Genomic DNA, 13993 nt, shown 5'->3' on the forward strand with positions numbered 1-13993 from the left:
GGACTGGCAGCCAGGGATCACAGCCTTCACGGTGAGCCAGCTGCACTGTCCCAGAGACTGGGTGTGCTGGGGAGGGGCGGGGTGGAGATACACAAGTCCCGACCTGTCTCTCTCACCTCCTCCCCTGGATCATTACAGGGAAGAACTGGGTTAAACCCCTCCCGGCTCAGGAGCAGGACTGTCCCAGCCCCACAGCCCTACCCAAAAGGACCATTCCTTTCAACCATGACCAGAGGAGCAGTTCTGTCCCTGCGAACAAATGCCACGAGCCTGAATGCAATCGATCGAACAAATAGGATTTATGCAGCAGGAGAGAGCTGTTGAACCCTGCCTGGCAGCTAATTAATGAGCTCATTAGGAGATAGGCTGTGTGGGGAAGGGAGCTGGCCTCCCAGCTCGGAGCTCGGCGCTCTGAGGATGTCCAGAGCCACACCTGGACCAGATGCTCTTCTCGCAGCAGGAGACAGACCGCTGAGGCCTGGCTGGAGAGGGGCACCCCTTGCCAAACTCCCCAGACTCTGTCTTGTAGGTCTGACCTTCCCAGAGAGTAGCCGTGAGGGGGCCCCCACCAGCCTCCTGGGGTGCACACTTGGGCTTGCTGATTGTGGTGGGAAGGCAGGAGGCAGGCATGTGCCCAGGTCTGGGCATGGGTATCAGAAAGTGCCCAGACCCCTGCCCTTGGACTCTGGCTATAGGCAGTGCCCTCCCCTTCAGTGAGGCTCCGGGGAGTGGGAGGCCTTGGGAGCCTCCGGCTGGTCTCGGCACCTCTCAGAATGAGGCGTCTGCTCAGAGACTCTGGGCTACCATCTTCCCCGCCTCGGCACTTCAGGTTTCTGCAGGGGGCAGGCAGCCTCAGGCTCCCAGGTAGACCTCCACGAGGCCTCCCACAGAGTGCATGCGGTAGAAGACCCCCAGAGGCAGGCCGAAGTTGACGATGGCAAACCATATCTGGTAGCCGTAGAAATCCTTTTCTAGCCCGTTCTCAAACTCCGGGTGTATGCCGAATGCAGGCATCATCCACAGCTGGGGGAGGGGATAGTGCTGTTAGGGAAGGGCTCTCCTGTGCCCCAGGGCACTCGGCTCAGGGGAGGCGGCCCTCAAACCTGCAGCCCCTCCAGTGCCAGCCCCATCTCCCACTCAATCTCCCGCTAACCCTTGGGCTTTCGGTGCAAACTCTTCTCTCCCCCAGATCTTTCTCGCCCTACTGCAGCAGGCCTTAGCCATCCCCAGCCATCTCCCTGAGCTTGCCTGGGGCCAGCCTGAACTTCAGATGGGTCAGGACACCCCAGGCTCTGCCACGTGTGAGAGGAACAGCAGGAATTCCCAGTGTGCCACCTGCTCTGTCAAGCTAGGCACCCCCACCCTGTGCCCTGAGCTCGGGCTTCACTCCTCCGTTAGCTACTTTTAGTTTTTATTTATTTATTTATTTATTTTTTAAGACAAGGTCTCACTCTGTCACTCAGGCTGGAGTGAAGTGGCAGGATCAGAGTTCACTGCAGCCTCAACCTTCTGGGCTCAAGTGATCCTCTCACCTCAGTCTCCCAGGTAGCTGGGACTATAGGCATGTGCCATCCTGCTCAGCTAATTTTTAAATTTTTTTTTTTTTTTGAGATGAAGTCTCGCTCTGTCGCCCAGGCTGGAGTGCAGTGGCGTGATCTCAGCTCACTGCAACCTCCGCCTCCGGGGTTCAAGCAATTCTCCTGCCTCAGCCTTGGGGAGACACTCTTAAGCACCATCAAGATAGTTGGAAAGGGGTATGCGTCCTTCATCCATCCCTTTGTGAGTGAGGCTTTCTGGGTCTGTGTGGCCACCTCAACCCCCGAGACCTCTTAGCCCAGCCACTTACTGTGATATTGCAGATGATGAGGAAGAGTGAGATCTCCTTGAGTGCCCGCCGCTTCCAGTTGAGGTGGCTGTAGGAGTGAATGTAGGCCAGCGATGCCCGCCGCAGGCCCTGGCCCAGTTCCAGCAGGGAGCCTCTGCGGGGAGGCTCGGCCTCCTGCTTCCCTGCCAGGCCTTCAGGAACTGCCTCCCAGAGTGGGCGCCGGTGCAAACCCTCGATGATGAAGAGGTTCTGGGCGATGTGCTGCAGGATGAGCAGCAGTGAATAGGCCAGGATGAGGCGGTTGAGCAGCTCATGTGGGCGCGTGGCCACAATGGCCACGATGGAGAAGTAGGCAATGCCCATCTGGCCCAGTGCAGTGCCCATCAGCAACACCACATCCAGGCTGCGGGTGGGATTCTTGACCGTGTCCAGCTCTCGCTCCTCCAGCCCATGTATGGCTGTGCCCGCCAGGCATGCCAGGCTCATGGTGGGCAGCACAGCCACATAGAAGGCATAGTAGAGGATGAAGTACTGGAAAGCAATGACAGGGCCGCTGGCCTGGATCTGGAAGAGCACGAAGACACACACGCCTGCCAACAGCACCAGCAGGCCCAGCAGCGGCCCAAAGATGGCCCCGTGCAGGTGGAAGGGCGCGATGCCAGGGTGGGCACCCATGTGGTGTGCCACATGGCGGCCCACATTCTTCCACATGACAAACAGCACAGCACAGCAGATGAGGCAGTACTCAGTGCTGAAGGGGTAGAGCATCAGGTAGCCCTTCCGGAAAACTTCACACACAGTGGCATTGAGGCACAGACAGGTGTTGGTCTCATTGCCTGGGGAGAGGGGGCAGGGTGGGAGGGGCCGACATTCAGGCAGGCTCTGAGGAAACTGGCTACACAGATCCCTTCCATTCCCTGAAATACGCCAGAGCTGAAAGGGACCAAGCTGCTCATTTTACAGATGTGGAAACAGAGGCCCAGGCACAGAACTCAGAAATCCCACAGAATGGTCATTTTTTTTTTTGAGGCGGAGTCACAGTCTGTCACCAGGCTGGAGTGCAGTGGTGCTAGCTCAGCTCACTGCAGCCTCTGCCTCTCAGGTTCAAGCGATTCTCCTGCCTCAGCCTCCTGAGTAGCTGGGATTACAGACATGCATCACCACACCTGGCTAATTTTGTATTTTTAGTTGAGATGGGGTTTCTCCGTGTTGATCAGGCTGGTCTTGAACTCCTGACCTCAGGTGATCCACCTGCCTTGGCCTCCCAAAGTGCTGGGATTATAGGCATAAGCCACCATGCCCGGCCAGAATGGTCATTCTTTTTCAAAGGAATTGAAGACTTCAGATGCCAGCTTATATAAAGCATTCAAAACATGATGCTACCAGGTGCAGTGTCTCATGCCTGTAATCCCAGCACTTTGGGAGACTGAGGTGAGCGGATTGCCTGAGGTCAGGAGTTCGAGACCAGCCTGGCCAACATAGTGAAATCCCGTCTCTACTAAAAACACAAAAATTAGCTGGGTGTGGTGGCAGGCACCTGTAATCCCAGCTACTCAGGTGGCTGAGGCAGAAGAATCGCTTGGACCAGGCAGGCAGAGGTTGTAGTGAGTTGAGCTCATGCCATTGCACTCCGGCCTGGGTGACGAGAATGAGACTTTATCTCAAAAAAAAAAAAAAAAAAAAAAATCATGATGCCAGCCAGGTGCAGTGGCTCATGCCTGTAATCCCAGCATTTTGAGACGCCAAGGCAGAAAGATTTCTTGAGCTCAGGAGTTCAAGATTGGCTTGGGTAACATGGCAAAACCTCGTCTCTACTAAAAATCAAAAACATTAGTTGGGTGGCACACGCCTGTAGTCCCAGCTATTTGGGAGGCTGAGGTGGGAGGATCACTTGAGCCCAGGAAGTCGAGGCTGCAGTGAGTCGTGTTCCCACTACTGCATTCCAGTCTGGGTGACAGAGTGAGACTGTGTCTCAAAGAAACCAAAAACCAAAACCCCAAAAACCCCCACATGACATCTCTGGTGCCAAATGTCACCTCCACAGATTACTTCCTGGGCTCAAGGGAAAACCTGTGGTAGTGACACCTGAACCCAGCGATCGGCCTTAGCAGCACGCACTGTCAGGTCATCGGTCGTTAGTACCTTGGCGTCAGTGTTCTTCAAAGCACACAGCATCAGCTGGAAAAAGCTGGGGCCAAAAATACCTAACTTGAATCTAATCAAGGTTTTGTCCACATTTCCGATTCCAAGGAAAAGTAGGCGAGAGGGACTGCAGTTAAACGCTGCCAGGAGGAAGCAGCCTGACAAGTCTCAAGATCAGTGGGAAGATACCGATGTAGACTTAACCAAATGCATTGCACGTTTGAACAAACTGTCTGTAGAAGGCATTTCTGGGACTAACTGGAGAAAGTGGGATATAGACTAATGCAGAGGACAGAATGAAGTTAAAGAATTCTCTTAACAATTATAATAGCATTGTGGTCATGTGGGAGAATACATCTCTTTTTAAAGAGACACACAATGGGCCCGGCATGGTGGCTCATGCCTATAATCCCGGCACTTTGGGAGGCTGAGGAGGGAGGATCACTCCAACCCAGTAGTTTGAGACCAGTCTGGGCTCAAAATTTTTTTTGTGAGATTCCATCTCTACAAAAATTTGAAAAATTAGCTGGGGGTGCTGGTATGTGCCTGTAGTCCCAGATACTCAGGAGGCTGAGGAGGGAGGATCGCTTGAGCCCAGAAGTTGGAATCTGCAGTAAGCTATGATTGCACCACTGCACTCCAGCCTGGGTGACAGAGCAAGACCCTGTCTCAAAAAAACACAAATGTATATTGAAATATTTTGAGATAAAAAGTCATGATTTCTGTAATTTAAGTACTTCAGCAAAAATAAAAATAAATATGGCCAAATTTTAATAATTATTATGCTGAGGTGATGGGTTTATCTTATTCTACTTATTTGTAATGCTTGAATTATTTTATTTATTTATTTATTTAGAGATGGTTTCACTCTTATCTCCCAGGCCAGAGTGCAATGGCGCATCTCAGCTCACTGCAACCTCTGCCTCCCGGGTTCAAGCGATTCTCAGGTCTCAGCCCCCCGAGTAGCTGCGATTACAGGCACGCACCACCATGCCCAGCTAATTTTTGTATTTTTAGTAGAGATGGGGTTTCACCATGTTGGCCAGGCAGGTCTCGAACTCCTGACCTCAGGTGATCTGCCCACCTCGGCCTCCCAAAGTGCTGGGATTATAGGCGTGAGCCACTGCGCCTGGCCTTGAATTATTTTATGATATCAAAATCCATGATGTCACTTGCCAAAAATTCTCTCTTGCACAGCTTTTCTGAGAAATGTAAGCAGAGTATACAGAATGCTCACAGTACACAGGCGTGTCGTGACTGATGCAGCGAGTATGTGAACGTGTGAATGTGCCGGGAGGGCTGGGCTGCAGGGCGTGATGGTGATGCCACCTGGGGTGGGGTGAGGCATGTACATACAGGTGTGGCTGAACCCCACAGAGCAGTGTTCCCATGTGGGGTATGGGATGTGGCCTCTAGGATAGGAGGTGAGGCGTGTGGGACAATCTTGAGAGTTTTTCTGCCCAGAAATCTTCTGTTCCACCAGATTGATAAGTCTAGGTACCTAAAATTGTATTAGGAAGGCATTCCTTTCAGCCCTGGAGGCTGTTCAGTTGCTTGAGAGTAAAATGCAAATACCATGGGTGGGGTGCATACCTGAAGGACTTAGTGGCCAGCTCAGCCAGGATCAGTGGCTGGCTTGCTGACGGCTATCTGGACGCCTGGAGTGGGGTGCAGGGCACCAGCACCTGATGGGGTGGGATGAGAATCACTAGCAAACCTCAGTTTTCTGTTGATTTGAATCTGGCCTTTAGAGTTTTCTCCCATCTCTGTAGACTAACTGAGCCTCACCTGTTTTGGGAAGTGTAGCGTGCGTGTGCGTGTGTGTGCACGTGTGCATTCATGTGCGTGTGTACGTGTGTGTGTGCATGTGTGTGTGCACGCGCACACACGTGTGCATTCATGTGCGTGTGTGCGTGCGTGTGTGTGTGTGTTTTCTCAGGGCAAGGAAGTCCTGGTCTCCTTTCCATACCTGAGAACTTTTCCATGAGGACGCCAAGCTCAGCTTCGATCTCTCGGTGCATGGAGTCATTGGTAACGGCCAGAACCCACAGCAGCAGGTTTGTGGCCAGGGTCAGCATCAGGCCACACCTGGAGGAAGTGCCACACTCTTACACACCCTGGTTGGCTCCCCGGGCACCAAAGCCTCAGCATCCGCTGTTGTTGGGGCAACCACTGACTCCCTAGTGTCACGCTGGCACTAGGACACAGAAAAGGCAGCCCTGGGGCCACCTGGGACACATCCCAGACAAACCTATAGCCCCAGGGCCACCCTGACCAGGGAAGCGGTGGGGAGGACAGAGAGGCCGGGGGTTTGGGAGGGAGAGAAGTCTTACCTAGTGAAGTTGGTCTGGACCTGAACACAGTCTTTGCAGTGTTTCCAGAGCACCCAGGTCTGAAAGAGACAGGGCCTTGAGCCCAGGGGCCGGTGGAGGGGGTGGGACCCCAGTGTGAGTTCCTGGGGTGCATGCGTGTATTTACAGTGAAAGACACAGGGAGAAAGACTGGGGTAGAATCCCGGCTCCACTGCTTCTTGCTGCGTGGTGTTGAGTCAGTGGCAAACCATCTCTGAGCCTTAGTTGCCTAAGCTCTGAAAAGGGACCAAAAAGCCCATCCTTTGGGGAAATTGAGGGAAATAAAGAAGCCAGTGGGAATGAAGCACCCAACACAAGGCCTGGAGAATCAAGCGGTTCTCCTGCCTCGGCATCTGAGTAGCTGGGACTACAGGCATCTGCCACCACGCCTGGATAATTTTTGTATTTTTAGTAGAGATGGGGTTTCACTATGTTGGCCAGGCTGGCCTTGAACTCCTGAACTCAGATGATCCACCCGCCTCGGCCTCCCAAAGTGCTGGGATTACAGGTATGATCCCCCACCAGCGGAGATCATATTCTTAAGAGGTTTGTTCTTCTAGGGAGTATATATTCAGGGATATGCCTACAAACGCATAGGCAGCTGGACTTCTAAGTGTCTATGTCGGTGACACAGTGTGTGTGTTGATGCAGGAACCCACGGGTATGTGTGGACATGAACACTTGTCCGACGGGTGTGGTGTGTGTGCAAAGACCCCGGGGCATTTGGTATTTGCCTATGCGGCTGTTCCTAGGTGTAGGTAGCAGGAGATGTGCGCATGGCATGGGTAGATAGGGCGTGTGGATGGGAGAAGCCTGTCACCTGGATGCCGATGAAGACCATCTCAATGACAGGGAAGACAAGCTCCAGCTGTGACTTGCAGTGGACGTGGCTCATGTCGTAGCCCACTCGGAAGATGTTGAGGCAGAAGGTACAGCTGCCAAAGAGCACCAGGGAGCCTAGCCGGGCGTGCAGGCGGGCATTGGCGCCTGCCCGGAACTGGCTCTCCCTCCCCATCCCAGCCCGGCCCCCCAGCATCCCGAAACTCACCCCGCACCCAGAGGGGCCCCGCGTGAGGGTCTTGGTAGAGCACGGCATGTGGCTGGCGAGTGGTGCTCGCCACGTAGTACAGAAGCCAGAGCAGGGAGAGGACCTTCAGCGTGGCCAGCAGGATCCACACGTCGCCCAGAGTAACGGCCACCTTGTTGAAGATCATGCTGCAGATGAAGGCCCCACCCAGGAACACCACATTCAGGGCCAGGAGCCCCGAGAAGAGCTGCCCGGCCTTCTGGGCCTGCCGGTCCCGCCGCAGCAGCAGGGAGAAATGCCGCACCAGCCAGGACTTCTGCTGGGGCTGGGCAGCGGCTGCTGTCTCCTCGGCCCCCATGTCCACTGGGTCCTCCTTCTCTGGGGCTGCTTCAGTCTCCTGTGCTTCTGGAGAAGGGATGGCTGGAGCCTCAACAGGGGCTGGAGATGGAGAAAGGGTCCTGGATTAACTGCCAGGCTGACCTGGGTTCAAGTCCACCCTGCTCCTAACTGCTGTGTGACTCAGGGCCAGTTATGCAGCCTCTCTGGTTGGGACATTGGAACTAACAGCAGCTGCCCAATTGCCTTACGGGACCTGAGGAGGTTCAAACAGACCAGGAGAAACCCTTTGTTCTGCACACAAACATGGGGAATTAGTTTGGCTGGTGTGAGGATCATGTTCTCCCTCTCAACCTCACTTCCTGACTTGTGCCTGATCCTAAGGTCAGCAGACTCTGCCTAGTGCCTGGTCAGTTTCCAGGGCTGTGACTTTTTGTCATCAAAAGGCAGTGGTGTCCTTCCGCCCCCTGGGAGGAATTTCACTTCTGACATCAGGGAGGGCAAGCTGGTGTCCTCTCTTATCCTGACGCTGATTGGTTGGGAAGTGATTGCCTAAAATGTTTTGTAGAGAAGCATCCTGAGGCTGTGTCTGGGCTTGGTAAGAAAGAATGTGGGTGATCTGAAACATTACTGTATTATGGGAACATAGAAGCACCTGGACAATTACTTGTAAAAGGTCTAGACCAGCGGTCCCCAACTTTTTTGGCACCAGGGACCAGTTTCCTGGAAGAGAATTTCTCCATGGATGGAGGGTGGGGGATGGTTTCAGGATGAAACTGTTCTGCTTCAGATCATCGAGTATTAGATTCTCATAAGGAGTGGGCAACCCCTAGATCCTTCACATGCGCAGTTCACAGGGTTCGTGCTCCTATGAGAATCTATTGGCACTGCTGATCTGACAGGAGGCGGAGCTCTGCCTGTCATGCTCCCTCCCCATCGCTCACCTCCTGCTGTGCGGCCTGGTCCCTAACAGGCTATGGGCCGGTACTGGTCCTCAGCCTGGGGACTGGGGACTCCTGGTCTAGATGATACCCATCAAGTTCACAATAGGAGTTTCTTCTGGGATAAGGCTACTGGGATTAGGAGTGGTAGACTTTTTAGTTTACTGTTCTAGTTTTTTTTTAAAAAAATGAGCACAGTACTTATGCAATTAAAAGTAATTTTAGGTTGGGCATGGTGGCTGATGCCTGTAATCTCAGCACTTACGGAGGCTCAGGTAGGAGGATTGCTTGAGCCCAGGTGTTCAAGACCAGCCTGGCCAACATAGCAAGACACCATCTTTACATATATACATATATATGTGTGTGTGTGTGTGTGTGTGTGTGTGTGTTTATATATATGATGGTTTATGCCTATAGTCCTAACTATTCACAGTTCAAGGAGGTTGGCTTGAACCCAGGAAATCAAGGTTGCAGTGAGCTATGATTAGGCCACTGCATTCCAATCATGTGCAGTGAGTGACAGAGCAAGACCCTGCTTTTAAACATAAACAAATAAATAAAATAATGTTAAAATACATTAAAGGTTGAGGGAAAAGTTTCTGGGGTTGATTTACAATGTCTGCTGAGAGCACGGGACAGGCCCAGATCAGCACCACTGCCATGCCCTTGACTTTGAAGGAACTGACTTCCCTTTTGTACCCCTTCCCCACTCCCGGAAGTACTACGAGTGCCTGGTGTCACATAGGAAGCACAATCGTTACCCTCCTCTTTTCCTGAACATCTCCTGCCACTCCCACACCTCTCCCAAGCATTCACTCAGGCCGACCATTTTGTCACCACTTGCTTAGACCAGATTTTGGGTCACCCAATGCCTGCAGCTCTGAGTTCAGCATACTCTCCCCACTGGGCACTCCTTCTTCCTGGTGGGACTGAGCTGCTGTTGAGAGAGGGGACAGTTCTGCTGCTTCTGGGTGCTCTCCTGGTGGGGAGGCTGAGCTGATTCAGAAGCCTCCCTAGAGAACCCCTGTGCCACCCAGGCTCTTCCTTGGTCCTGCTGCTGCCCTCATGCTCCGGGCTCAGGGTTCTAGGTGCTCATCGTCCCCATTCTCTTGCTTCCTAATGGTCACAGTCTCAGAGTGGCATCTCCATCTCCACATCTCCTAGCAGAGAACTGGGTGTCCTCTTTGCCTCTCCCATCATCCCTTACATCCTCTTAGGCCCCAAGCTTGTTCATTCCAGCTCACAAGTTGCTCTAGATTTTTCTTTATTTATTTTTAGAGCTAGGGTCTTGCTCTGTCTCCCAGCCTGGAGTGCAGTGGCACCATCATACCTCACTCCAACTTTGAACTCCTGGGCTCAAGTGATCCTCCTGATTCAGACTCATGAGTAGTTGGGACTACAGACAGGCATGTGCCATCACACCTGGCTAATTTTTTTTTTTTTTTTTTTTTTTTTTTTGTATTAGTAGAGACGGGGTTTCACCATGTTGACCAGGATGGTCTCGATCTCTTGACCTGGTGATCCACCCGCCTCGGCCTCCCAAAGTGCTGGGATTACAGGCTTGAGCCACCGCGCCCGGCCCACCTGGCTAATTTTTAAAATTTTTGTTGCAGCGATGGGGTCACACTATGTTGCCTAGGCTGGACTTGAACTCCTGGCCTCAAGTGATCCTTCTGTGTCAGGTTCCCAAAGTGCTGGGATTATGAGTGTAAGCCACTGTGCCTGGCCTGGATTTTTCTTGACCTCAACCACTAGCTGGTCTGGGCCCCCTTCCTCACTCTCTTGGACTGGGCTCCCTGCCCAGAGTACCTCTCCCCTACTGAAAGTCCTGCAGAGGCAACTAACTGCCCTCAGTATAAAGTCCAAACTACAACACAGCCTGCAGGGCCTCTCAAAATGAGAGGTGTATGATTAGCATGGACCTGGACAAGGTTCCAGGTTCTCTGCCCGAGGCAGGGTAGCTGCTGCTGCTTCCTGGTCTGGCTACAGCTTGGCTCTCTGGCATCATCTTCAGAACCTACTCCCCTCTCCTTGGGCTATACCATCTTGCTGCCTTTCCTGGAATGCCCCCAGTCTTTGCCCACACACCACCCTTTGCCTTTAACGCCTACCCTTCTTGGCCCTTGGCTAACTCTAGCTTGTCCTTCAGGACTCAGCAGAGACTCTGCCTTGTCTCTGCAGCCCTCCCTGATCAGCCCTCCCACCGCTGATCAGCACCCCATGCTGATCACCCATTGTCCTCTGCTTCCATTAGCTGTGCTTTGCTCTGTCTCTCCCTTGAGACCCCGGGCTTCAGGAGCTTCAGACGCGCCCTCTCTGCAGCACCAGAAGACCTTCACCATATCTGGCTTGAAAATGCAACCTCTCCAAGCTCCCATTCTCCCCTACGCACCCACCTGCTTCAAATTTATACCTTCTGCTGTTCTCTTCAGGGGCAGATGGAGCACTAAAACTTGAGCCTCTTTCTGAGATTCTACAAATAATTTTTTCCCCCTTCCCAGTCCACTCTGTCATCCTTGCCCAAGTTCTGTCCCCTCCCTGTCCCCACCCACCTCCCCTGTTGCACTCCAGGCACCAGCCTCCCACACCCACCCAGGCCCAGGTAGAGAGCTCTGCGTTTCTCCCATGGTCTCCTGCCTCCTGCCATCCTTCCTGGACACTGCTCTTCTTTCTGCCCTGCCTACCAGTTGCCCATCCTCCCCACCCACCTGGAAAGCCTTCCTCTCTGCCTAAGCCTTCTGGTACTACTTTGCTGGGGCCACTCCCCTCTGTTGAGAGTAGATGTGCCCTGTTTGGTGTGCTGTGGGTGTAGCTGGCTCTCATTAAGGCCCAGAACTCCTCCAGGACAGAGACCGGGCCCCGCTTAACTCAGACCCTGAAACCTAGCACAGATGTGACATTCACTCAGTGTTTGCCCACTGACTCTGTAGTCTTCTACAGAAGAATTTTCAGCACCAGAGCTGTGGACAGAGACCCTCCCCATTAAACTCTTTCCAGGCTGGCAGGGGAGGAGACCCCAGATGATCTTTATCTTTCCCTCCTAGTTGAACAAGGCTGGGGCTCACAGGGCTGCCTCCCTGCTCCATATCTCCCAGCCCTAATTGCTCTAATTCACCTTCCCCAAAACCCTCTCCCCCAGCCCCCAAGCAGGGTAGACTAATGATGGAGAGCCAAGATTCCAGCACATATTACCTCTGTCATCTTAGACTACTGAGACTACTACAGAGAGCTACTTAGACTCTGTGCCTCAGTGTTGTCATCTGCAAAACGAATACACAACTATGGAATAGTAGCTGGTGCATAGTAGATGCTCAATAAAGACTTCCTGAACAAGGCTGGGTTCAGTGGCCTTGTAATCTCAGCAAAGAGCCTGTAATCTCAGCACTTTGGGAGGCTGAGGTGAGCAGATCCCTTGAGCCCAGGAGTTGGAGGCCAGCCTGGGTAACATGACAAAACTCCACCTCTACAAAAAATACCAAAAAATTAGCCAGGTGTGGTGGCATGCCCCTGTAGTCCCAGCTACCTGGGAGGCTGATGTGGGAGGATTGCTTCAGCCTGGGAGGTTAAGGCTGCAGTGAGCTGTGATCACGCCACTGAACTCCAGCCTGAGGGACAGAGTTAGACCCTGTCTCAAAAGGAAAAAAATACTGAACGAATAAAGGAAGGGATTAGTACCAAACAAGGGCTTTGTCAGATTTACATGATTTAATACACGCAAGCACAGGTACAGAGTGATGCCTGGCTCCAGAAAGCGCAGTGTTAGCTGTCTCTGCATTTCCTTCCAGTTCGTTTCAGGTCCTGGAGAGCTGGGAGGAGTCCGGATTATTGGTGAATTTCAAGGGTGGGTTTTACTCAGACTGGAGGGGACACTAGGGGACAAGGTTCCAGGTTCTCTGCCTCTGGGGTTTTGCCCTGACAGTCTCTCCCATCTTCCACGTCTCCCACCCTGGGGGCCAACCCTCCAAAGGCCGCTGGAGTGAGCCCTCAAAGGAGAGAGTTTGGTCCCTGGCTGGGCAGGGGGCCGGAGTGGGCATGTAGGGGTCTCAGGCAGAGGGCTAGGGCTAGGGCGCCTGGAACTGACAAGGAGGACTCCGCCGCCCCCTGGCACGCCCCTGGGCACGACGCCAGTCCAAGGGAGGGCCGGGACACCAAACTGGTTTGTGGGTCTCGGTTAGAGGCGGTGATGAAAGCCGCGAAGCCGAAGTCGTCGGGCCCAGGAACTCAGGGCCGGCTCCCAAGAGGCTGCTGAGTGCGGGCGCCCTCGGGATTTCCTTCCGAGCCATTTAAGGGACTGTGGGGCCGGGGGGCAGCCTCTTCGTGCGTGCCCTAGACCGGGCGTCCAGACAGCCCCAACCAACCCCCACCCCAGGCCTCCGCGCCCACTTTCTGCTGTGTGGGCCCGGCCGGGAGGAGCCGCGCCCTGCGGCCCTCGTGCGCCCCGGGTCCACGGAAAGGAGTAGAGGCGCAGAGCCCGGGTTGAGGGTCGGGCAAGGGGCCGGCCTCGGATCAAAGGGAGTTGACCTCTCCACAGTCACCCCGCTCTCCCGCTCAAATCCCTGCAGCCCCTACTGGTGAACCCCGCTTTGGGGGCGTAGTGTGTGCCAGTGTCTGGGGGGCGCTAGCTGGGAAAGCTCCACCGGCGCTCCGGGCTTACCTGAGGCTGGGACAGGCATCGCCGCCGGCTAAGCACCGACTGCGGGCGCTGTGCGGATCGGATCGTCCGTCCCCAGGTGAGACCGATGCTCCCGACGCCCTCCCCCAGCAGGACTGCGCAGCCGCCGCTCGGACTCCGCGGCCCATCGATTTTTCTGTTGACTTTGGAAATCTCATTAATCCCTCTTTAATTACCCTGCCGGGGGCTCGGACCCAGAGGGTGCAGCCAATTGCGAAGCTGCTGGGCAAAAGGGCGGGGCCGAGGGCGGTGCAGGTGCGGGCAGGTAGGGTCTCTAGCTCGCAGCCCGTCCTCGTCCTAGCGTGGGGTGAGAGGGGTGCAGTGTTCTTAGGCCCGCAGTAAAGAGCTTGTGGAGTTCAGGCCTGGCTTTCCTTTGGTGATCAAGCTGGGAATGGACGCCCTCACTCCAGGCCTGGAGTCTCTTTTTTCCCGTGACCTACCAAGCCCCAGGCCTGGGGGCCGCCCGGCAGGAACCTGTATCTCCCTTAAGTCAAACCTGAACTTGGTATGGGGAGAGTTGGAGCAGAGCCCCATTTTGACGGGGCAGGAGGCCTCCTCAGCTCCACCTGCAGCCTCTGAGAACTACTCACCGCCTTCTGCTGACAGGGTCCGGGCACGCTTTCCTCAGAGTCCCCTGAACTCCAGGTGCTGCTGTTCCCATGCCCTCCCCCAAATGCCATCTGCTCTGTGGGTCCCACC

General features: G+C 54.2%; 1 protein-coding gene across 1 annotated transcript; it reads right to left on the bottom strand.

Annotated features, from left to right (window-relative positions):
* Positions 1–276: 276 nt before the first annotated feature.
* On the bottom strand, positions 277–13358 carry OTOP3 (otopetrin 3). Its single transcript, XM_012453954.2, has 7 exons — positions 13277–13358; positions 7367–7783; positions 7139–7275; positions 6301–6359; positions 5937–6055; positions 1847–2661; positions 277–1023 (listed from the first exon to the last, which is right to left on the bottom strand). Exons 1-7 carry the CDS (start codon positions 13293–13295, stop codon positions 853–855), a joined length of 1737 nt encoding a protein of 578 aa, XP_012309377.2. The 5' UTR covers positions 13296–13358; the 3' UTR covers positions 277–852.
* Positions 13359–13993: the final 635 nt, after the last annotated feature.

Source organism: Aotus nancymaae, unplaced genomic scaffold (assembly GCF_030222135.1).
Source record: "Aotus nancymaae isolate 86718 unplaced genomic scaffold, 86718_ANA_hifiasm-v0.15.2.pri h1tg000089l, whole genome shotgun sequence".
Classification (NCBI taxonomy): Eukaryota; Metazoa; Chordata; class Mammalia; order Primates; family Aotidae; genus Aotus; species Aotus nancymaae.